This window comes from Rhinatrema bivittatum, chromosome 1 (genome assembly GCF_901001135.1).
Source record: "Rhinatrema bivittatum chromosome 1, aRhiBiv1.1, whole genome shotgun sequence".
Lineage (NCBI taxonomy): Eukaryota > Metazoa > Chordata > Amphibia > Gymnophiona > Rhinatrematidae > Rhinatrema > Rhinatrema bivittatum.
Genome location: NC_042615.1, coordinates 706,320,209 through 706,346,502, shown reverse-complemented (window position 1 = coordinate 706,346,502; position 26,294 = coordinate 706,320,209). Strand labels below are relative to the sequence as shown.

General features: G+C 44.1%; 1 protein-coding gene across 1 annotated transcript in view; it reads left to right on the top strand.

The window, feature by feature from the left end:
• PPWD1 (peptidylprolyl isomerase domain and WD repeat containing 1) overlaps positions 1–26,294 on the top strand; it is a 101,284-nt gene that overhangs the window by 26,873 nt on the left and 48,117 nt on the right. Inside the window, exons 5-6 of the mRNA XM_029576222.1 lie at positions 7,137–7,584; positions 22,512–22,702. Coding sequence (XP_029432082.1) covers positions 7,137–7,584; positions 22,512–22,702 — 639 coding nt within the window. The remainder of the gene's footprint in view (positions 1–7,136; positions 7,585–22,511; positions 22,703–26,294) is intronic.

Below are 26,294 nucleotides of genomic sequence, written 5' to 3'. Positions count from 1 at the left end.
TTCTCTGCTCTCCTATTGGTTTTTTGTACCCCCTACCCTTCCCCTGTTACTTGTAATTTCCGTTGCTTTTGTTCCATGTAAACCGAGGTGATGTTTCGACTAACATCGGTATAGAAGACTCTTTAAATAAATAAATAAATAAATCTACCCCCTCGCCGTCGGTACACGTGGAGCAGGCCAGAAGCCCGAGGTGCCTAAGTTAAGCGCGTCCGTAAGGATACACGCACAACTGCGCGCATAACTGTGCCACACGTACAAAGCCTGCTGCATAACTTGTGCGCATGTACTGCGCATAACTTCTGTGCTCTCGACGCACACAACTAAGAGCATCCGCGCGCATAACTATCGCACGGATGAGTTTTTAAGCCCTACATGCGCACAAACAATGGCACCACCATACAAGAAGGCCAAGGGACCCTTCCTTTGCCCAGCCTACCACTTGAAAGCTGCGCAGCCTGAATTAGAATCCCTCCTGGGCCAGCAGTGCGAACAGAACCAGGGAGAACTAAATCAAGACCTCCCACAGCCAGGAGAGGGATCCGGAACCGCTGATGATGGCACCCCAGACCTAGCTATGTCCAGCTCGGTGACCCCCATAGGAAAGTTCCTCCGGGGCTTCCACTACAATCCCTCCTGGTATCAACATGGACCCAGGAACCTTCTCCTGGGTGGAAGTTTTCAAAGGGCTGCAAACCTTTGTCCAGGCGCAACCAGCCCCGGCTGTCCACTTGTCTCAAACTCTGCCGAAAGCACAAGCTCTTCCCAGCACCTCCTGAGGCTCGCCTCTCCTAACCAAGAGCATCCTGGATGGGGATCCAGACACCTCAGATGAGGAAACAGACTCCCTAGAAGAAGGGGATATCCCCCCAGGGATGGAGCCATACCGGACCATGCTCCGATTCTTCCACAAGAACGAATTACCAGCCCTCATGTCCCAAACTATGAAGACACTGGGTCTCCCAGGCACGGAACCTACATCGGAACCGAAAAAGAATCCCATGTTGGTGTACCTCCATAAAGCCTCATGCTATTTTCCTATGTTGGAGCCCATCAAGGAACTGATTGACCTGGAATGGAATGCTCCAGAGGCCAGCTTTAAAGGGGGACAGGCACTAGAAGCCCTATACCCACTGAAGCCCACAGCCAAGGAACTTCTACGCTTCCCTAAAGTGGACGCTATGATCTGTGCAGTCTCAAAATGCACCACGATTCTTGTGGCGGGAGGAGCGGCACTGAAGGACGCCCCAGACAGAAGGCTGGAAACCATCCTTAAGCAGTCCTTTGATGTTTCAGCAATGACGCTACAAATTACCTCCTGCTGCGCCTTGGTGGCACGTTCCTGTTTTGATTCTCTCCAGAGGCGCTACCATGCCCGGAGAATGATGGAACCTGCGGTCTCCTTTCTCACCGATGCTACGGCAGACCTTGTGCGCACATCATCCAGGGGTGTCGCTGCCGCAGTGGTGGCCAGAAGACAATTTTAGCTCCAAAATTGGTCGGCTGACATGACTTCCAAAGCGAACCTCACAAAAATGCCTTTTTAAAGGATCTCTCCTGTTCGGGAGCGAACTGGAGAAGTTAGCCAACAAATGGGGTGAATCCCCAGTACCCCGATTACCTGAGGACAGGAACAAAAGAACCTATCAGCGCTCCTCCCCAGAAGAACCAAGGGTAGAGGATCGCAGTGTTTTAAACCTTACAAGAACACACAGTCCCTAGCTCCTTGTTCTTCAGGAAGGTCTCAGTCCTTTTGGAACAGGCACATTAAGAGAGGAGCAAGCTCAGGGGCAGACTCCAGCCATACCCCACAATGAGAAGACGCAGACCCATTCACAGGAAGAAGACACAGGGGGCAGACTTACCCTCTTCTACCAAAGATGAGTCGAGGTAACATCGGACAAGTGAGCCTTAACTATCATTCGAGAGGGGTACTCCCTGGAATTCCAAAGCATCCCCCCAGACAAATTTATGAGATCACCATGCTACTCCCACTCCAAGAGACTGGCAGTGGAAACCACACTAGCAAGACTACTCAGCCTGAAGGCAATAGCTCCGGTGCCCACGTCTCAACAAAATACTGGCCCATCCTGGACCTCAAGGCCGTCAACAGTTACCTGAAGGTATCATACTTCCACATGGAAACCGTATGCTCCATTATAATGGTAATACAACCGGGAGCATTCTTAATCTCCCTGGACCTATCCGAAGCCTACCTTCACATCCCATTCCATCAGGACCACCAGCGCTTCCTGCGCTTTGCGATACCTGGCAATCATTACCAATTTTGAGCGCTACCCTTTGGACTAGCTACCACTCCCAGAACCTTCACCAAAATTATGGTGATAGTAGCGGCAGCACTGAGAAAAGGAGGAGTCCTGGTACATCCTTACTTGGACGATTGGCTGATCAGAGCAAAGTCTCCGGAGGAGAGTCTCCACGCGACCACCAGAGTCAAGAACCTACTACAAGAGCTCGGGTGGGTCGTGAACACAGCCGAGAGCTGCCTACAGCCCTCCCAGTCACTACAATACCTGGGAGTCCGGTTCAATACCAAACAGGACAAGGTGTACCTTCCCCCTCCAAGGAGAAGGAAACTGATGGGTCAATTACAAAACCTGTTGAACTCTGCTTGCCCCAAGGTATGGGACTACCTTCAAATCCTCGGCCTCATGGCATCAACTCTGGAAGTTGTTCCGTGGGCTAGGGACCCATATGCGACCACTACAACGCTCCCTATTGTCACGAAGGAATCCAGTGTCCCAGAACTACTCAATTCGCCTCCAGCTACCGATAGAGGTTCGGCAACCACTTCAATGGTGGCTACAGGAAGAACACCTAAGCAGAGGCGTAAACCTATCCGAACCGAAGTGGATATTGATCACCATGGACACGAGTCTGTGAGGGTGGGGAGCCCACTGTCAGGAACTAACAGCCCAGAGACAATGAAACAAAGAAGAGGCGGAATGGAACATAAACCGCCTGGAAGCTCGAGCGGTCAGACTAGCCTGCCTGCGATTCCCAGACTCCCTGACAGACTCCCAGGCGAGTCTGTCAGAGTAATGTCGGACAATGCGCCAGCCGTGGCCTACATCAACCGCCAGGGAGGGACCAAGAGCCAGCAGGTGTCTCTGGAAATAGACCCTCTCATGGAGTGGGCGGAAACAAACCTGCAAGGGATTTCGGCCTCACACATCGCGGGAAAAGACATCATCTCAGTGGATTATCTCAGCAGAGAGAGCCTAGACCCAGGGGAATGGTCGCTGGTGGACACAGCCTTCCAGCTGATAGTGAAATGATGGGGTCCCCCAGCCATGGACCTCCTAGCAACTCGTCGCAATACCCAAGTCCCCAGATTTTTCAGCCGTAGACGAGAACCACAATCTCAAGGAATAGACGCTCTCATCCAGAACTGGCCAGAGGAAGACCTCCTGTACGCCTTCCCACCCTGGCTGTTACTGGGCAGGGTCATTCACAAGATAGAGCACAACAAGGGACTAGTCCTACTAGTCACCCCGGATTGGCCAAGAAGATCATGGTATGCGGATATGCGAAGACTATTAGCGGAGAATCCTCTGCATCTATCGCCATACAGGGATCTTCTTCAGCAGGGACCGATCTCCCACAAAGACCCAGTTCGATTCTCTCTTACGGTATGGCCCTTGAGAGGACTAACCTAAAGAAGCGCGGCTACTCAAAAGCCGTGATTGACACCCTGCTCCGAGCATTCAAGTTCTCCACATCTCTGTCTTACATACGGATCTGGAGAGTATTTGAAGCCTGGTGTGAAGATCGCGCCCTCCTTCCGAGGACAGCCAAGGTTCCCTCGATCCTAGAATTCCTACGGGATGGCATGCAGAAGGGGTTTTCTCTCAACTCCGTCAAGGTTCAAGTCGCAGCACTGGCCTGTTTCAGGTCCGAAGTGAACAGCATCAGACTATCAGTTCATCCTGAGGTGTCTCGCTTCCTGAAAGGAGTCAAACAACTCCGGCCACCACTAAAGTGGCCAGTGCTTCTATGGAACCTCAACCTAGTACTAGACTTCCTAGCAGGGGAGTCCTTCAGACCATCAAGCGGTCTGGCTCTATGCCTCTTGACCTTAAAGACATCATTCTTGATCACAATATGCTCAGCCTGGCACATCTCCAAACTTCAAGCATTATCCTGCCGGGAACCATTCCTGGTTCACCCCGGGCACCATACAGTTGCGTATGGTACCATCTTTCCTTCTGAAAGTGGTTTCCCAGTTCCATATGAACCAGACCATATCCTTACCATCACCAGATGAACAAAGGGATTCGGAAGACTCACGCCTCCTTCGCCACCTGAATGTCGACAGAATCCTAGTCCGATACCTGAAGAGATCGGAATCCTTGCACAAAACTGATCACCTGTTTGTTCTTCACAGCGGCATCACAGGTGACCATAGCCCACTGGATCAAAGAAGTAAGTAATGCAGCCTACACAGATGCAGAAAAACCACTACCTCTACAGGTCAAGGCGCATTCTACAAGGGCCCAGGCAGTCTCCTGGGCTGAAACCAGGCTGCTTTCGCCAGCTGAGATATGTCAGGACATGGTCCTCCCTACACACCTTCTCCAGGTTCTACCGCCTGGATGTCCAGGCCAGGGAGGATACAGCTTTCACAAGGGCAGCACTAAGTGGGCCACGGGCAGCCTCCCACCCGGTAGGGGAGTAGCTTTTGTACATTCCATTGGTCCTGAGTCCATCTGGCTACACACTAGGAAATGGAGAAATTACTTACCTGATAATTTCGTTTTCCTTAGTGTAGACAGATGGACTCAGCATCACGCCTACGGCTGCTCCAGAAATAGAGATCCTCGGATATCAAATTTCGAGACTGTACGGGTAAGCTACGGCCTACCTCTACTTTAAGACACCCGCAGTTACCTAGGTGTCGGCTGTTTCGGTGCACTGGCGGTCTCCAATGCCAAAAAGTTCTAATATATATAATCAGTTGAACCAGTTCAAGGTTAATTAAGTATACTCAAGATTAATCAAGTATTAAGCAACATATATCCACACTGGCTTTTCAAAGAGAATACTGAAGAGCTAAGCATGCTGCACGGGTATATGTAGGCTGACGTCAGCTTTGAAATCTGACTTCGTCTCCCATCTGTTATCAGGAGAGCACAATACCCATTGGTCCTGAGTCCATCTGTCTACACTAAGGAAAACGAAATTATCAGGTGAGTAATTTCTCCATTACCACAAGATCTAATATAATGCTACCAATCAGCTCACAAGAAATTTATTTACTTTGTTTTATTTTCAGAAAACACAAAATGACCTAATACACTTGCTATCCCTCCTTTTTCTGGTACCAAATTAGACTTTTCTCCAACTGATGACTAGTTATTTATTCTGTAAATTAATTACCTGAAGTATTTGCTTGTTATTACTAATTAAGCGCCCCCTGTACTTTACTTAAAGGTTTTGATTCCACAATAACTCAATTTTATCTAAATTACTTCCATGTGATATTCTGCCAACCAATCAGGCCAATACAGTAAAAATCGCGGGAGAGCGGGCAAGCGCCCACTCTCCTGTGCGCACAATACAGTAAATAAATGTATTTAAATTTAGGCCCGGCGGTAAAAAGAGGCACTAGGGACACTAGCGCGTCCCTAGCGCCTCTTTTCGGATAGGAGCGGCGGCTGTCAGCGGGTTTGACAGCCGACGCTCAATTTTGCTGGTGTCGGTTCTCAAGCCCACTGACAGCCACGGGTTCGGAAACTGGACGCCGACAAAATTGAGCGTCCAGTTTTCAAGCCACGGGCCTATTTCAAAATTTTTTTTTTTTTTTTTAACTTTTTTAAACTTTCGGGACCTCCGACTTAATATCGCCATGATATTAAGTCGGAGGGTGCACAGAAAAGCAGTTTTCTGTGCACCATCAACATGCATTTGCATGTTGCGGGCGCTATTGGGTTTGGGGGGGGTTGGACGTGCGTTTTGGATGCACGTCCTTACTTAAAAAGGGGTAAAGCTAGCGCTTGAAAACGCGCGTCCAAATGCCTGAATGTCAGGTTATTCTGTGTTGGTCTATAAAGTTAGAATTGAAGGTAGGAATATTGGGTGAGGCAATACCATCCCTTCTACTTTTTCTTTCTAAAGCTAAGTGAAAAAAAAAAAAAAAAGCAATGAAAAAATCATTTTTCAAAAATGAAAAGAACAAAAAGCTATTATTAATAAATATCCTCCTTCAAAATAAGGTCTCAACAGTTGAATTCAGCCAGAAAATTCACCTCCTCCAAGAAAGACAGATTTTTTTTGTAGCTGTGCTGACTTACATACAGAGCTCATATTCTGATCCAGTTTACACAGGTAATGATCTCCTTTCTACTCTCAGGTTTCAAAGAAAAAGCTTTCCCTTTGAGCTACTAAATCCAAAAGCAGAAAAGATACTTGAGTGAGGCAGCCCCTTCCCTTCTACCCCTTTTTTCTAAAGCTAAGCAGAAGAAATTCCCAAGAAACAAAAAAGCAATGCAGAAAAATCCCTTTTTCAAAACATGGAACAAAGAAGTTAGTAGCAACAAAAAAAAAATTTTCCCCTCAAAATAAGATCTCAGCAGTTTAATTTAGCCAGAAAGTGTACCTGTTTATAGTTCACCTTTTCTAAAAGGGTTGCTCCTTGTGTTGATAGCAACACCCATGATAAGCATGAAAGTAGTTAATTTCCTCTTGCACTAGATCTAGCTTCTGCATTATAAATATATTTAACTGTGATCTACATTGAATACACAGGATTTTCAGAATGTAAGACTTAATGAATAAATATATAGATATTATTTATGTTCCAGGTTGCTAAAAATGGTCCCTCTTTGGACCAATTGGATATGAATGTATGGCAGTAAATTTGTGACTCATCTGAAGGGAGTGAAAGAAATTGCAGGGGAGTAGCTTTAAAAAGGGGGATAAATGGTCTTTAGAAAATAAGGGTGAGTGTTGATGTTATGGGTATTTTTGGAAGGTTTGTTTTCCTTTAGTAAATCAACTAGTTCAAATCATAAGACCAGTACATCTTCTAATCCGCTGTATCGTGTACTGGGAATGCATAAAACCTTTGTTCTGCTGTGTAATACTGTGAATAATTTTCAACTTTTGTTTGTTTGCAGTTACCATCCTGGCCAGTGTGAATGGATTTACTGCCCTGGGGATACCATATCAGCAGTAGCCGCCTCTGAGAAGATCACAGGAAAGATATTTGTTTATGATGGACGAGGAAATAATCACCCACTTCATGTTTTTGATAAACTCCATGCTTCCCCACTCACGCAGATAAAGTTGAACCCCGTATACAAAGTGGTGGTATCCTCAGACAAGTTAGGAATGATCGAATATTGGACTGGGCCACGCCAAGAATATAAATTTCCTAGAAATGTAAAGTGGGAGTTCAAAACCGACACAGACTTGTATGAGTTTGCCAAATGCAAGGCTCACCTCACCAGTATATGTTTTTCACCAGAAGGAAAGAAAATGGCTACCATTGGTTCTGATAGAAAAGTTCGAATTTTCAGATTTTTGACTGGGAAACTTATGCGTGTGTTTGACGAATCCTTAAGTGTAAGTGAAATATTCTCTCTCGTTATATGCAATTTAGTGTGTGTTTTTCAATTTATTTATGGTTGTCTTCCACAATATCAGATTTTACATTTTAGAAAGCAAGAACATAAGTTGCCATTCTGGGTCACACCAAAGATCCATCACACCCAGCATTCTGTCTCTGACCGTAGCCAATCCAGGTCACAAGTTGGATAAGAATAGGTCTAATCTTTCTTGCACATCACTAGGAATAAGCAGTGGTTTTCCAGGTCCACATGGCTAATAGTGGCTTATGGACTTTCCTCCAGGAACTTATCTAGACCCTTTTTAAAGCCAGCTCTGCTATTTTACTTTTACCATATTTATTTATTTTTATTAAGGCTTTTATATACCGACTTTCTTGATACAAATCAAATCAATTCGGTTTACAATGAACTAAGTAGAATATACAATTAACCAATCAACAAGAGATACAGAGCATACAGTTACATTATAACAAGGAAGCCTTAACTTGGAGTAGGAAAATAAAGAAGGGGTGAACGGAGCAATAAATATATAAAGTGCAATAAAATAGAATAAATACTATATACAGAGGAGGGGGCAAGGAACCATATGTTCCAGCAACAAATTCTACAGTTTAATTGTACACTGTATGAAAAAATACTTTCTCAAACTTGTTTTAAAAGTGCTACCTATTTGCTTTGTGAAGTGACCCCTAGTCCTAGGGGGGTAAATAACCCATTCCATTCCACTTATGATTTTACAAACGTCTCTTACATCTCCTCTCAGTTGTCTCTTCAGGCTGAAAAGCCTAACCTATTTAGCCTTTCTGATAGCTTTTTTAGATCCTCTATATCTTTTTTGGATGGAATGACCAGAACTGCACACAATACTAAAGTTGTAGTCACACCATGAATAGATACAGAAATGTTATGATATTTTCTGTTTTATTTTCTATTCCTTTTCTAATAATACCTAATATTCTATTTGATTTTTTGAATGCTACCAAATACTGAGCTGAGGGTTTTAAAGTATTGTCCGCAATGACTCCAAGATCCTTTTCCTGGCTGGTGACACCTGATATGGAACCAAGCATCATGTACTTAGTTTGGATTTGTCTTCCTATATGCATCACTTTGCACTTGCCCATATTAAGAAATCAGCCATTTGGATGCCCAATCCTCCAGTCTTTCAAGATGTTCTTGCAATCCCTGTCAGCTCATATTTTAATTACTTTGAATAATTTTGTCATCTGCAAATTTGATCACCTTACTCATCGCCCCCTTTTCCAGATCATTTATAAATTTATTAAAAAGCATTGTTCCCAGTACAGGTCCCTGGAGCACTCCTCTATTTACCTTTCTCCCTTGAAAGAAATGGCTATTGAGTCCAACCCTCTGTTTCCATTCTTTTAGCAAGTTACCAGTCTATAAAAGAGCATTTCCGACTATCCCATGACTCTTTAATGTCCTTTAATTTTCACTTGAAAATTCCCTCTTGCTCCTTTGAGTTTCAAGTTTAATTAGAATGTGTCCCTGCTGGATTCTGGCACCATGAACCTTGCCAAGCTACAGATTCTCATTATTTTTCTATGGACATTCCCTGTGGTATCTCTCTGCCTTTGTATCCCAAGGCGCTCTTGAACCTGTGAGATACTTTGTCTGTACCGCCTGCCAGATCCTGAACCCATCACACTATTTAGAGTGCATTGTATGTCAATTTCCCAACTTTAAATTATGGGGCTGTTTTTAATGCTGGGCCACTCATCCTGCCTCTGTTAATGTCTGTAGCAGCTGTGCTAAAATCCATCCTGATCCCAACCTGAGAATACCCTTCCGTGATGAAACAATTCCTCTTCAGGCCCCAGCACTTTGGGCATGCAGCAGATGCATGGCAAAAAATGTTCTGCTATTTCCTGACTGTTTTAGGGTGTGGCTCCGTTAACCCAACCTGGTGGAAGTGTCAGTGTATCCCTGGGTATCTGCCTCCAGACAGAGCCTGTCCAATTTGCAATGCCTCAAGCCAGCACCCAGAAAAACCCTAGAGCTTCAAGACACAAGAAAATGCAGCCAGCAAAAGCCTAAACATCCCTCTGAAGAGGCAAAGCCAGCTCCCAGATCCAGCCCAGGTTTTCTGAAACCACACTTGCTAACCCAGTGCCTGCCATGTAAATTTTAAATTCTGTTCACACAGGAGGTGTCTCTTCAGAATTATCCAGCATGGTTTCCCTGGAAGGGACAGCTAACTCCTGAAGACATAAAGAAAGGTTATAAATTCTTTCTTCATGGGGGTAACCTGTACAGAGCGGCAGTTACTACCCTTAACAGGACACTTGGGAGTAAGCTGCACAGAGTGACAATTGGTACCGTGGGCAGGCTGGATGCACCATTTTGTCTTTATCTGCCATCATTACTATATATGTTATAGCCACAAATCTCCCAAATCCAAGTAAGTCCAAGTATCAAGAACTGACACCAGCACCTGGACAAATCATTTCTGTTTTCACATCCCCCACAGCTCCCCTGAGGAACACAGAGAATTCAAGCATAATCTGCCAGGTGAATTTAAAATCTCTACCAGTCTGATTGCAGTGTTTTGGCAGTTCCCCTGTTCCGGTCTCAGGCAACAGATTCTCAGAAGCCGAGAGAACTGATTGACTCAGCCAGAACCCAGCAGTCATCAGGTGCCTCTAAGCAGCTGCTAGTGAGGCCTGCCATAGCTCACCAGAGAGCAGCACGTACCTTTGCTGGCCCCATCCTGAGTATACAAAACCCAGTAATTAACTCCACTCCTGATGCACAGAATCTGTTCCAGGTTTCTGTGTCCTCCACAGCAGCAGCTGAGCCTCCTGGAAAATGTGCTTCACTCCAACCATTAAGCCATGAGAAAACATTAGTGTAATGCCTTTGCTTCAGGAGGAGCTTGACCCTGGGCTCTCAGTCCTGCCTCAAACTCTGGGGGACTCCATTCCTGCTGTTCTACTCCAGAAAGTGTAGCCTATTTCAGCCGGCCAGGGGGACATGGTTTGCACTACCCAGCTTTAGGGTAACACTGTTTCAGATGCCACGTGCCAGGAAGGAGATAAAGTTCCAGGCATTGTTTTAGATGACAAGCGCCAAGGAGGCGTAGCCCCAGATGTCCCGCGCCAGAGAAAAGCAGTTCCTGTTGCTGTGAGCCCACCGGAAGGTGCTCTTTCTGATGCCAAGCACCCAGGATAAGGCGCCATTCCAGACACTCAGCATCCACTGGGAGGCGCTGTTCCACGGACCAAGCATCCAGAAGCAGCGCTGCTCTAAACACCCAGCACCCATAGGGAGGCTTTGCTCCAAACACTTTTAGCTACCGATTTTTTGTGGTCAAAGGCATCTTATATACTACTAGTAGAAATGTACATATATGATCTCACACCCATATTTATATTAATTTAAAAAAGGGAAAAGGAAAACCTCATTATTTTAAAAAAAAACCCTACATCCAGCAGACAACCTTTTAGAGTTTTTTCTTTTATGTAAAATATTTGTAGACCCCGATTATTGATTTATGCATCACTATGCCACAATTTTTAACAGAGTAAGGCTCTCACGTTTGTGTGGTCAATCATTCATAGTACTCGTTATCATTCATGCAAAGTACTCATCTATTGTGAAGTTCCCAACGCTCTATTCGTCATTGACATCGTCCCGACACGATCATGTTTCGGACCGTCCTGGTCCTGCTTCAGGGGTAGCGTTTAATCCGAGACAAACGGGTCTTCAACAATGGCTGTTCTTGCGGTTCCATTTATTGTGCTTGATTTTATCTCCGGTCGACATCCTCGACGGCCATTTTGTCCAAAGCATGGCAGCTCTTCCGGTTTAAATACGCAATGCCGGCATCCGGTCTCGCCAACCTCAGTCTTCTATCAGGTCGTATTTTTTCATTAAAGGTATAGTAAAGCACTGGGTTATAGGCTTCCATTGCGTCGTCCTCTATTATGGTGATTATAACGGGACGAAAAATTTATTTATTTATTTATTTATTTTTAGATTTTTATATACCGGTGTTCCTGTATTAAAATACAGATCACATCGGTTTACATTGAAACATAAAAATTATGCCAAGGGGCTGTACATATAACAAGGTTATAGAACTTGGAAAACATGGAAAACAGATTGTAGCAAGTATTCAGTTTGATCATTCAATGATGTACAAGACAGCGGAACTACACTCCCATTCCAGTAATGTCCAAACAGTGTTTAAACAAATGTGAACCTTAATGTGTGGAATCAATATCTATAGCTAAAGCAATAAGTATACTGAGACATATAGGGGCTATGTCACCAAACTGGATAAGATTTCACAATAGATGAGTACTTTGCATGAATGATAATGAGTACTATGAATGATTGACCACACAAACGTGAGAGCCTTACTCTGTCAAAAATTGTGGCATGGTGATGCATAAATCAATAATCGGGGTCTACAAATATTTTACATAAAAGAAAAAACTCTAAAAGGTTGTCCAAAAAAGTAAACAAAACTCTAAAAAATTCTTCCAAAAAAAGAGTAGTTTCGTGATTAATAAAGTAATTTTGGACCTGTAAACTACTAATGGGTCTGGATGTGTTACAGACTCACGTAGACCAGAGGTCATACAAATACAAAATTAATTACAATTAGTAATTGCATGTGGTTCTATAGTATTATTGTTGATAATGATAATACCAGATACCTTAGTTGGTTTGATGTGTGTGTGACAATTTTGAAGGATCTGGAATAAGATTATTTGGGCATATTGTATGTGATAGCCTCAAGAGTGTCAACCATCATCTACAAGTGACTCATTTTTGCATGTAATCCTTAAAATCTGTGATAATGGCTGTACAATCGGGGTAGTTTCTAAGTCCAAGGCTTACCTTCATATTCCCATCCGTTTGAAGCACCAATGTTTTCTACTGTTTGCCATTATCAGTTTTGGGTGCTGCCCATTAGTCTGGCCACCACGCCCAGAACATTTTCTAAGGTCATGGTAGTCACAGCGGCGGCGTTGAGATCCTGGTGCACCCATAATTGGACAACTGGCTGATTCAAGCCAAGTCTTTGGCAGAGAGCAGTCTGATGACCAACATGGTGATTTTCTTGCTCAAGAGCTCAGTTGGGTGGTGAACCTGGCCAAAAGCAGTCTCTGGCCTTCACAGTCAGAGTATCTGACTGTACCTACAGTACCTGAATGTAAACCAATGGGATATCTTAGATCGAATGTCAGTATATAAAAAATAATAAATAAATAAATAAATGAAATACATCTGGGAGTTCACTTCGACATGAGGCTGGGCAAAGTTTTTCTACTGGATGCACGGATCCGAAAGTTGATGTCTCAGGTGTGTCAGTTGGTGAACACTATCCGCCCAACAGTGTGGAGCTATCTACAGGTGCTCAGTTTGATGGCAACAACCCTGGAAGTGGTATCGTGGGCGAGGGCACATAAGTGTCCTCTTCAGCGCTCACTGCTGTCTCATTGGAACCCACAGTCTCAGGACGGTTCGGTTTGGCTCCACTTGCCGATTGAAATCTGCTCTCGCCTCCAGTGATGATTGCAGGAGGATCATCTGAAAAAGGGAGTGTCCTTGTCCTCCCTGAACTGTTTGGTACTCGGGACAGATGCAAGTCTCTAGGGTTGGGAAGCTCACCGTCAGGAAATGATGGCCCAGGGACCTTGGATGGCCAAAGAGGCTCTCTGGAGCATCAATCGCCTGGAAGCCCGGGCGGTCAGGTTGGCATGCTTGCAGTTCAGCCACAGACTACTGGGTTGAGCAATCCATGTGATGTCGGACAATGCAACGTCTGTGGCTTACATCAATCACCAAGGAGGAACCAAGAGCCAGCAAGTGTCGCAGGAATTAGACCAACTTATGGAATGGGCAGAAGGACAACTTCAGATGTTCTCAGCCTCTCTCACATTGCAGGAAAAGACAATGTACAAGCAGACTTTCTTAGCAGGAAGAGTCTGGCCCCTGGAGAATGGATGTTGTCCACTGAGATGTTTCAGCTGATAGTGGATCGCTAGGGCCTTCCGTCCCTAGGCCTGCTGGTGACTTCTCGCAATGCAAAGGTTCCTCAATTTTTCAGTCTCAGGAGAGTTCCATTGTCCCTGAGCATTGATGCTCTCGTACGGGTCTGGCCGGAAGACTAATTGCTTTATGCTTTTCCAACGTGGCCCTTGTTGAGCAGGGTCATTTGCGAAATCAAAATCCACAGAGGGCTAGTACTCCGGGTGGCTCCAGATTGGCCCAAGCGTCCGTAGTATGTGGATTTGTGGAGACTGCTGTGGAGGAACTCCTTCGTCTTCCGTCGTGCATGGATCTGTTGCAACAGGGACCGGTTCTTTACGAGGATCCAGCTCGGTTCTGTCTTACAGTTTGGCCCTTGAGAGGGCTCACCTGTTGAAGCATAGATATTCTTCTACAGTGATTGCTACCTTATTCCGCGTTCAGAAGTTCTCCACTTCTCTAGCATATGTGCGGGTTTGGAGAGTGTTTGAGGCCTGGTGCAAGGAGTGCGGTGTTCTTCCTCATTCGGTTAAGATCCCGCTTATTCTGGATTTTTAGCAGGCTGAGTTGAATAAGGGATTGGCCCTTAATTCCTTGAAGGTTCAGGTTACGGCTCTTACATGTTTCAGAGGGCACGGTAAGTGGTATCTCCCTATCCTGAGGTAGCCCATTTCTTGAAGAGAGCGAAGCACCTTAGACTTCCCTTGCAGTTGCCGGTTCCCTTATGGAGTATTAACTTGATGCTGGATTTTTTAGCGGTCTCTACATTTTGACCACTGCGTAGCCTTTCCTTGTGGTTATTGACCCTGAAGACTGTGTTCCTGGTGGCTATATGTTCTGCCCGTTGCATTTCCAAGTTGCAAGCCCTGTCTTGCTGAGAGCCATTCCTTCGGGTAACTCCAGAAGCATTACAGTTGTGTACTGTTCCCTCTTCTTGCTTAAGATAGTCTTGGAGTTCCATTTGAATCAGTCCATTTCTTTGTTGTCCCTGGATAAGGTCAGGGACACAGAGGAGTATTGCCTTCTGTGTTCCTTGGATGTCAAGAGACTTGTCGTGCGGTTTCTGAAAGTCGAATCATCTGTTTGTCCTTCATGGTGGAAGGAAGCAGGACGAACCAGTTTCGTAGGCTATGATAGCTCGCTGGATTATGGAGGTGGTCACAGCTGTGTTTGTAAATGCTGAAAAGCCGTTGCCTATTCAGGTTAGGACTCATTCCACTAGAGCTCAGGCAGTGTCATGGGCCGAGGTTAGATTGTTGTCTCCCATCGACATTTGCCGAGCTGCAACTTGGTCCTCCTTATATTCCTTTTCCAGGTTTTATTGTCTCGATGTGCAGGCCTGGAAGGACACAGCTTTTGCATGTGCAACTCCGACTGGACCATGGGCAGCCTCCCTCTCTGTTTGGGAGCAGCTTTTGGTTTTACAAAAATGTTAATGGAGACAGCAAAAAACAAAAAAAAAACCCATAAAATAGCAAACAAGACAAAAAAGTGTAACAAGTAAAACATGAAGCAAAGTATAAGGAAAAGTATAATGTTTTTCCCCAGCTCCTAAAAATAAATTTGGTGGGCACCTAAGGTTTGTAAGGAATTTTCCATTCTAGCAGTGAGGAACATACACCTTGTAGTCCTGGTGATATGGGAACATGATTTGGAGTACATACAAGAGCTGAATGACACAAGCCTAGATCCACTTCAGAGAGATACCATTACCATTCTATGAGGGCAGCTTGCACAGAGTTCCCAGAAACTTCAGGAACCCACATCAAATTTCAAAAAAACACAGACCGAAATTGTGACTTGAAAGGAGCATTTAGATAATGGGTGTATTATCTACCACCATTCAAAAAAAAGGGAGATGAAGGGCCTCATATCTAGTTTACAGTCTTCCTTCAATACATTAACTTTATCTGGTTTTCCGGAGAAATCAGAGGAACAGTCTGACTCCATTTATTCTGATAGTAATCTTTACATCAAATTCTGATAGAGATTTGGTTCTTAAGCTTCTTTCTTCCATCAGAAAGATTCCTTATTTCTTGATTTGAGATTACGAGTATTTCCTGATGTGGCTAAAGCTACACAGAAGAGGCAATTTATTTTATTAAGAATTAAAATGTTACAGTTGGGGGGGTGGTATTTGTTCTGGTTGAATTTCCCCAGTAAGGGTATAATCAAATAGCATACTATACACTCCCTTTTCTATGAACTGTCCTAACTTTCCTAATTTCTGAACAGCAGGCCAGTTCAACCTGCTGTTTATACCATCTTGAGTAGGATGGGACTGTTTTTCTGACTCATCTAATTTTAGGCTACCTATTTTTTCTCTTTTGTGACTTGGGTCTCCTTCATTCTTGGTAGATATAAACAGTGAGATGTTAACTGTCGATCCTCTGTACCCTGCATCTATATCAAAATAGCAGTAATGATCAGCGATGGGAGGAAAGTGGCTACAGAGCTGCAACCATCCATGGCGAACAAGCAACAGAATTAGAAATGAATGATAATTCCTCTTACCCCCTTCAGCTGAAAGGAAGGAGGAACTGATGTCCGTGATGTGCTTTTTCTGACTGGTATTAGATATTTGCTACAATAGTGTGATATTGTTACTGTGCACTTGTTAATGTGCACTAGAAAGGCTCGTTCACCTGGACTGGATGATATGGTTTCACTGATGGCAGGCACAACAGGCCTCCTTTAAATAAATATCTTTTATTAATAGATGAGCAACAGCAATAAAATCAATCCGTGCTGCAGTAGTACCAGCAAAAACATTTTACTCAATTATCTACTTAAGAACCTAAGACTTGCCATGCTGGGTCAGACCAGGGGTCCATCGAGCTCAGCATCTTTTTCTTACTTTTTTTTTAAGTTGCTACTACTACTATTTATCATTTGTAAAGTGCTATTGGGTCTATGCAGCACTATACAGACACACAGAAGAGTGCTCTGCTCTGTTCTATGGAGTTTACAATCTTGTCAACACACACATACAGGAAAAACAAATCTATCAGAATTATGTTTATTGTAGAGAGGTGGTTAGGATTTAAAAGCTGTTTCCAAAAAGTGTTTAGATGGGATTTGAATATGGCCAGAGAGGGAGCATGATGCATTCACTCAGGAAGTCTATTCCAGGCATACAGGAATCTGTGGAAAGCACGGAGTTGGCGGTGGAGGAGAAATAAGGACAAATTAGAGCAACTTGCCCGATAAATAGTATTCACGAAGAAGGGTTTAAAGAACTGCAGCGTGAATACATTAATAAGAGAGGAAGAGAAGCTTGTACTACTTGCATCTTACACTTGCATCTCTAAACAATGTAAATTTTAGGAAATCTTTGTTTATCTTGAGCAGAACTTAAGCAAATATGTCAGTGTTGCAAGCTCACTACATGCAAATTCTGTGCTTTGTACTGTATGTAGTAGTCATAGGTGAAATCTTATCTGGTCTAGTTTTTATCCCTGCCAATATCAAAAAATTTGAATTAAGATATCGCCACTTAGATATATCCAGTAAAACATGATTTGAAATTTAATGTAATAGTCTTATATCTGAATAGAGTTATGTTTTCAGAAGTCCAAACTAGGCTGGTTCAGATGGCAAATGCTGAGCAACGCTATGCGGAAGGTCTCCAGTTCAATCCCAGAGTGGGCTAGGGATGCTGAGGAGGCAGCGTTCACAGTTTCTTGGTGGGGAGTGGTTATTGCTTGAAAGTGATACCTAGTGGTTTGACTCAGGGCCCATGGTTGCAGAGTTCAGGAAGGAGCCCTGGTGCATGGCCCCTGACCCAGGACCATCAAGGCAATGAATGGGAGGAGATGTAAAGGGGAAAAATCCCTAGATTGCTGCAAACAACAGCTCACGTATTTATTTCCTTCCATTTATATACCGCTCATCCAATACAGGCTCCAGGAAAGTACATAGCATCAGATCCAAAACACTGCTAAAGTGTCATTTCTTTCTTTATGACTAAAAAAAAAAAAATGGTGAAAGTAAAAAAAGTTCATTTTAATATTTGTGATGGCATCAACAAGAGCTACAGGATATACGCTTTAAATGAAAACGCCAATACTTATCATTTGCCTGTTCAATCTGATTTTCAGACTTTAAAATCTTTTGGTGAATCCCACAGTTTAGTGAACCAAAGCACATGAAACTTAATCCCACAAAATGAAAGACACCATCTTCTTAACACGTATTCCAAAAAATGTCAACCTCACATACAGCCCGATACTGTAAAACCGCAGGAGAGCGGACGAACGCCCGCTCTCCCGGCGCACGCACCGGCCCTTTGCCGGTGCGAGCTATCCAGTATGCTCCAGCATGCAAATTAGGCGACGCGGTGCAAACGAGGGAAAGGAGGCGCTAGGGACACTAGCGCGTCCCTAGCGCCTCCTTTTGGCCTGGAGCGGCGGCTGTCAGCGGGTTTGACAGCCGATGCTCAATTTTGCCGGCGTCGGTTCTCGAGCCCGCAGACAGCCACGGGCTCGGAAACCGGACGCCGGCAAAATTGAGCGTCCGGTTTTCGGCCCGACAGCCGCGGGCCGAATTCAAATTTATTTATTTTTTTTTTTTTACTTTTTTTTTACTTTTGGGGACCTCCGACTTAATATCGCTATGATATTAAGTCGGAGGGTGCACAGAAAAGCAGTTTTTACTGCTTTTCTGTGCACTTTCCTGGCGCCGGAAGAAATTAGCACCGACCTTTGGGTCGGCGCTAATTTCTTAGAGTAAAATGTGCAGCTTGGCTGCACATTTTACTTACTGGATCCCGCGCGCATACCTAATAGGGCCATCAACATGCATTTGCATGTTGAGGGCGCTATTAGGTGCCGCGGGTGGGCCGCGTGTTTTCCTCCCCTTACTGAATAAGGGGTAAGGGAAAATACGCGTCCAGAGCAGTCTGACAGTGCGCTCCGACGGAGCACACTTTACTGTATCGACCTGATAGTGACTGAGCAAACTTATTAATCTGAAGGATTGCTTGGCTTATAATGCCGAGACATTTTTTTCTGTTGCATCAGGTCCTGACGCTGTTTCGCCGACTGCTGCTTCAGGTGACCTGTTCAATTAACACCTCTTTTTCATACATTATGCTTATGACTGTCAACTACATGGGCTTCACACAAATTATAAAAGCCCCTACCCACAAAGCAGGTCACACTTTAGACCTTATTTTCATTAATCAGTGCATCTCAAACACAAATACAATCACATGTTCACCTGTCCCTTGGTCGGACCATCAAATCATCAACACGACCTTCAAGCTTTCACAACATCCTCCACTTTCGTTCCCAAAAAACACTATTCAATTCAGGAAACCTTGTTCTACAGACCTTCTCATCAATCAGTTCACTAATGAATTATTACATCTCGATCTCTCCAACGCATCTACAGCCACCACCTCATGGTGCAACATCACCAAAAAGATCGCAGACATTACCTGCCCTTCCATCACAAAAGTAGTACAACCTTCGCCAGACAACAGGAAACCCTGGTTCACCCCAGAACTGAAGCTGCTTAAACAAGAGCTAAGAAATAAAGAACACACTTGGAGGAGAAACCCATCCCCCACAACATTAGCTATTTATAAAACCTCCCTCAATGCTTATAGGATCACCATACTGAGAACAAAGAGAGATTTTTTCTCAAAAAAAATACATCATTTCATATTTGATTCAAAAGCACTTTTCTCCTACGTTTCAGCTCTCACTAAACCATCACCTCCTACCATTCCTGATGATCAAGCACTCAACAAAGCATCAGAACTAGCAGAATACTTTAAGGATAAAATTGACAAACTGACTATCTCTTTCTCATCATCTTTTTCATATCCCCCTTTCCCTCACATTACCTCACCTCAACTAAATACAACGCTGGAAACTTTCGAGACCACTTCAGCACTTGAGATAGAAAACATACTTAAAAAAATGAAACCGTCATCTCATCCCTTAGACACAATTCCTACTAACCTTCTCATCGCAATAAGAAACTCCATATCAAAACCAATTGCAGACATCATTAACTGCTCTCTCTCCCAGGGTCTAGTTCCTGACCAACTTAAATTAGCCATTCTCAAACCTCTACTTAAAAAACCTAACCTTCCAACCACAGATCCAGCTAACTTCCGCCCAATAGCTAATCTGCCATTGATCGCCAAAATTATGGAAAAGATAGTCAATAAACAACTATCTGAATATTTGGAAGAAAACAACATTCTTGTATCTTCCCAGTATGGCTTTCGGAAATCGTTAAGCACTGAATCTCTCCTTATCTCTCTTACCGATTCTATTCTATCTAATATGGACAAAAAACAACCACATCTTTTGATACTACTAGATCTCTCTGCAGCCTTTGACACTGTCAACCATTCATCTCTATTAAAATGTCTGGCAGATATAGGCATTAAAGGAACAGTCTTCAGCTGGTTCAAATCCTTCCTAGCAAATAGACATTTCAAAGTAAAGATTAACAACAAAGAATCACAACCGATCCCTTCCAACCGGGGGGTCCCTCAGGGTTCCTCCCTTTCCCCTACCCTCTTCAACATTTACCTCTTACCTCTATGTCATCTACTTACTAAACTAAACCTAACTCACTATCTCTACGCGGATGACATCCAGATACTCATCCCAATCTCAGAATCCTTACAAAAAACCTTGGCTCACTGGAACAATTGTTTGCAACAGATCAATCATCTTCTCTCCAGCCTTTGCCTCATTCTTAACAACAACAAAACTGAGATCCTAATCATCAATCAAGACATCAACATCAAACTTCTAAACCCAGCTGACCTACTCAACTCATCCACTCCCATATTAAATCACTCACCACATGTTCGAGATCTAGGTATCATGCTAGACAATCAGCTCAATTTTAAACAATTCATAAGCACAACCACCAAAGACTGTTTTTATAAGTTACAAGTCTTAAAAAAATTGAAGCCTCTTCTTTATTTCAACGATTTTCGGATGGTCCTACAAGCCATTATTCTATCAAAAGTCGACTATTGCAATTCGCTTCTCTTTGGCCTTCCATATTCATCCATCAAACCCCTCCAAATGCTACAGAACTCTGCAGCCAGAATCCTTACCAATACGAATAAAAGAGATCACATCACCCCCATTCTCAAGCTCCTCCACTGGCTGCCTATAAAGCAAAGGATCCTATATAAAGTACTCACCGTAATTCATAAATCCATTCACAATATCTCTCCTCTTCAATTATGTAACCAACTACGCCCTCACTCCTCCTCTAGACCCATCAGAGGAGCATATAAAGGCACTCTCTATGTACCTTCAACAAAATCCTCGCATCATAAACGTGCCATATCTACAGCAGGCCCCATTCAATGGAATGCGCTCCCACCAGACATTCGGCTTGAGTTCTGCCACTCTTCATTCAAAAAAAAACTTAAAACCTGTCTCTTTAGCCAAGCTTTTCCAGGACCATGATCATCATTTTTTCCCCTCCAACCAGCAAGAACATATCTTCTTCACAAACCCCCATTTTCCATACCACTACCTACTTCGGTATCTAATCTCTTGCTGCAGGACACTTGAGACTTTCTCACTTATACGTTATAATTTTTATGCTCAATAAGACCTGTCAACTTAATTGTTTAAGTCTTTTTTTTTTTTTTTTTTCTCCTTTATCTTTTGGTCATCAATGTTACAATGTTATTGTTAAATTTTGAACTTATGTACACTGTTCCAAGTTTCATAACCTTGTTCTATGTAATGCCTTTTGGCAATTTTCATGTTCTGTTTCAATGTAAACCGATGTGATCTTTATTTCATATAGGAACACCGGTATATAAAAATCTAAAAATAAATAAATAAATAAATGACTGTACTTTGAGATAGTTAGGGGCATCACTCATGACATCTCTATAATTCAATGTTATTCACGTTGGCTTCCTCCAGGTTTTATCAGTGCAGCCACTTTGGCTTTTCAGAAAATGGCTGAATCATGTGGGTCATCTTTACCTTGTAAAACCAAATTATAATTTTTCTAAGGAGATTTGGGTGGCTATCTTTACAAATCAATGTCGATATTGTAATAAAACGTGTGGACAAGGCGGAAACTTTAGTTGTTATAGATAAATCTAAATATTTTAGTGTAATCTCTTTCCCAACTGTCTGATATGAATCCTTTACCTTATGATTCCACGCCTGATATTCAATCGAAGATTTCCATCATAGTAGAGAGAGAGTTTCTTTTAGTATCTCATCCAATAGCACCAGTTATTTATATTTTACTTAGTCATAAAAATTTGCAAAATCCTCCTGATTGTCCCATTATATCTTCTAGAAGAAATCATTATCGATAGATACATTTTTAAATCCTTTGAACCTCTGATTCCTTCATACATTTGGGATTCTGTATATTTAATGAAGGATTTACAGGAATTGTCACAGATTCCATCTTCTCTGCTGTCAGTGACAGCTGATATATAGCGTCTCTTTATACCAACTTACACCAGCATCAGGCATTGCTTTCGAGGTTGCTTTTAATGTCTAACCACTTCTTGACAATAAATTCACTTCCCATTGACGCTTGTTTGTTATGTATGTTTGTTTTGCTAGATGGACTCTGCTCCATGGAGCTTACAACCTTTTATCTGTATCTGTACAGCACTGCATATGTCTAGTAGCATGTTATAAATGATAAATAGTAGTAGGAGATCCCAGCCCTGGAAGTATAAAGGAGCAGGAGAAAACTGGATCAAAAAAAAGTATCAATACCTAATGTATAGTTCTAGGAGTCAGATTGTGGTTTTCTTCTTATTTATGCCACCTAGAGTTTCTCTGAAATCGGGCCTTTAAATAAAATTAAATAAATGAAGCAAAACTTTTGACTTGAATGCTAGTATAGTCCTCCCAGTGCTGAAGAGCTTTCTAATGGCTGCTTTCCCTGTAGATGTTTACTGAGCTGCAGCAGATGAGGCAGCAGCTCCCAGACATGGAATTTGGCCGACGTATGGCTTTGGAACGTGAACTGGAGAAGGTGGACGCGATAAGATTAATTAATGTCCTTTTCGATGAGACCGGACACTTCGTGCTGTATGGGACCATGCTTGGAATTAAAGTCATAAATGTAGAAACTAATCGGTACGTCTCAGCAGTTTATACTTGGGGGAGTTTGACTGTTCCTTTTGGGGGGGAAAAAACTTGGTGACATTCGGATACAAGGAGTAAAAGGATTGTCATTGTGATGGTCGTTGGATTATGCAGTATTCTAATAGCAAAATTGCTGGCAGAGGAACATACAGACATCTGTTTCACATGCATGTGAGCACTGAACAGCGGCATAACTGTTGCCACTGCCTCAGCCCCAGCCTCCTGTGCTTCAGCTGATTCCCTTGTTATTCCAGTGGTAAGCTAAAACATTATAGCATTAAGGTACTTCATTTGTTGCAAGTGACTATTGTTCACACTAGGTATGGGCTGATTTTACAATGATCTCAGGAAGTGGGACAATGACATTTCATACAGGCCATGTGATTTGACATCTCAATTCGTGTTCTTAAATCTGTGATTCATGTATTTGTCAGGTTGTAAAAACAGAACCATCTCTTTGATCATAGGCTTTATTTTATGCTCCGGCAGATTTCTGCCTCATTGGCTTATTGGGGTTTATGATTTATAATTGCATTGCTCGTGATATTATTCAGTCTTGTCTAAAATCAGAAAATTAGCCCATTAGTAATTCAAACTGCTTCCCCTTACCTGAATGGAAATAAATGTGGCCTTATGAAAGTTTGATTTGAGAAGGACATATACATCCTTTACCCACACCTGGTGAATTATCCTGGAAAGGCATAGTGACCTAGGGCTGTGAAGCTGAGAATGATGTGGAATTAGGAGAGATTAGAAAGCATTACATATTTGCAAGAATGGGCAAGTCTGAAGAGTGTTCTGTCAGAGGAACGGACAGTACCACAAAGAACCAGTGTATTCCAACAAAGTTGGCACAAGCCTACTTTAACAGATGTCTCCAAATTTTCAAGTTTAATGAATTTCTAGGACTTCAAAGGAGGGATCTAAAATTGATAGTGAAAGCAGGAACAAAATGTTTGGCCTGACATCCCTGTCCACATACAGTATGATATACAGCAAAACGTGGGCATGCCTGTACAAAATGTTCTGAGCAGTCCTTTTGGAAAGTCCTCTGGTGATCAGTCATTTTCTAAAGAGATGCCCTTTAGGTTATCTATGTGTACTTGAGCTATCATTTTTTTTGTTGGTTGAAATCACTTTTTCCTAGCGTGTGGCCAGATGGACTCAGGACCAGTGGGTTATGTGCTCTTTTGCTAGCAGATGGGAGACTGAGTCAGATTTCAAAGCTGACATCACTCTAGATATACCCATGCAGTAACCTCAGCTCTTCAGTATCTCTCTGTCTCCTAGCAGATGCGGACACTATCCCACACACTAGCATCGTGTGAATTACAAGAAAGAAGAAAAGTTTTTTATCTTACAGAAGACAGAGCCCCGCTCTCTTGCAATGATACTTAAGGGTCCCTCCCCAGTCAAGAATTCCTGAGGTGATTTCGGTATCCCTCAGAGGTGTGCCTTGGTCCGGTAGCCGGTTTCCGGTGTGGACTTAGTCCCCAGAGTGGCTGAAAGGCAGCGGGGGCACAAAGGAGCTCAACAGTGAAGGTAAAACCCTCTTCCCCCGCAGCTGGAGACCGTCCCGGAACAAGATCGGTAAGCGTCAAGACCAGGTAAGCAGAAAACTTTTTAAATTCAGGTCTCCGGTTTCCTAGGGCTCAGATTGCTGTACCGATTCCTCTTTTCTTCTGGTGAGGTAAGAAGGGAGCACTGATCGGGTTGAGCAGCCTTAGTTGGGCTAGGCCCCGATCCGGTGCAGGGATCCAGACACATGGAGACCCGCGGGGGACATCGGCGCCATCTTCCCTCGACCGGCGGTACGTGCAGGGCAGGCCGGACGATCGATGCACCCAACTTGTGCGCATCCAATATAGATGCGCGCACATAACTACACGCGCACATTATGCTCGCGCGCATAACTACACGCACATTGAATAGAGGCAATGGCACCGGCGTCCAAGAAGCCCAGAAGGCACTCTCTCAGAGCCACACAGCCTGATCTGGAGTCCTGCCTGTGTCATCTTTGCGAAGAAGCCCAGGGGGGACCAAAGCCTGGTCCCTCACTGTCTGAGGATGGGTCCGAAACTACTACATTAGAAAGCACCCCGGACCTATGCAACTCTAAAATGGCTTCCCCCCCCAGGAGGGCTCCTCAGGGTCCCCTACTCCGACTCCACCTGGGATTAACATGGACCCAGGGACCTTCTCCTGGTTAGAATTTTTCCAAGGGCTGCAAGCCTTCATTCAGGCGCAATCAGCCCCGGCTGTGACCCGGGTTCAACCCCTACCAGAAGCACAAGATCCTCCCGACCTAGCTTGGATGCCTCGAGACATGCCTTGTCTAACCAAGAACTCCCCGGATAGGGATCCGGACACCTTGGATGATGATGGTGGTTCCCTGGAAGAAAGGGAAATCCCTCCAGGCCTGAACCATATCAAACCATGCTTCACTTCTTCTACAGGGATGAATTACCAGCCCTTGTTTCCCAGACTCTGGGTATTCCAGGCACTGACCCCATGGCGGAACCAAAGAAAAACCCCATCTCGGTGTCCTTGCGTAAAGCCTCATGCTACTTCCCAATGCTGGAAGCCATCCAGGAACTCATTGACCTGGAGAGGGATGCCCCGGAAGCCAACTTTAAAGGAGGTCGGGCCTTGGAAACCTTATACCCTCTGGAACCAGCGACCAAGGAATGCCTGCGTTTTCCGAAAGTGGACGCCATGGTCTGTGCCATCTCAAAGCGAACAACTATTCCTGTGGAGGGAGGAGCTGCATTGAAGGATACTCAGGATAGACTATTAGAATCCATCCTTAAGCAGGCCTTCACAACAGCAATGACACTGCAGAATTGCTTCCTGCTGCGCACTGTTTGCTCCTCTCGAGAGAGAGAGAGGCAAACAACTCAGGAACATATACCGGTGAAACGATTGAACCGGCAGCATTCTTTCTGACAGATACAAGCTCAGATCTGGTGTGGACTTCAGCCAGAGGAGTAGCCTCGGTAGTGGTGGCCAGAAGACAGTTATGGTTGCAGAATTGGTCTGCGTAGGTGACCTCTAAAGCGAATCTCACATGGATGCCCTTTAAGGGATCTCTCTTATTCGGAAGCGAATTGGAGAAGTTAGCCAGTAAGTAGGGTGAATCTCCAGTGCCTCGGCTACCGGAGGACAGGGGCAAAAGATACCAGCGCCCCTCCCCCAGAAGAACTAAGGGCAGAGGCTCTCAACACTTTCGCCCCAACAGAAACTCGCAATTCCAGGCACTTCGTTCCTCAGGAAGGTCTCAGCCCTTTCGGAACTGACAAACCAAGAGAGGAACAGGCCCGGGGCAGGCTCCAGCCGTACTCCCCAACGAGAATGGGATGGCCCATCCACGGGAAGAGGAAATAGGGAGTCGACTTTCCCTCTTCTATCAACGATGGGTCGAGATCACGTCAGACAAATGGGTACTAAACATCATTCAAGAAGGTTACTCTCTGGAGTTCTGCAGCATCCCTCCAGATAAATGTATGATGTCACCCTGCCACTCCCACACCAAGAGACTGGCAGTGGAAGCCACTCTTAACAAGAAGGCAATAACTCTGGTTCC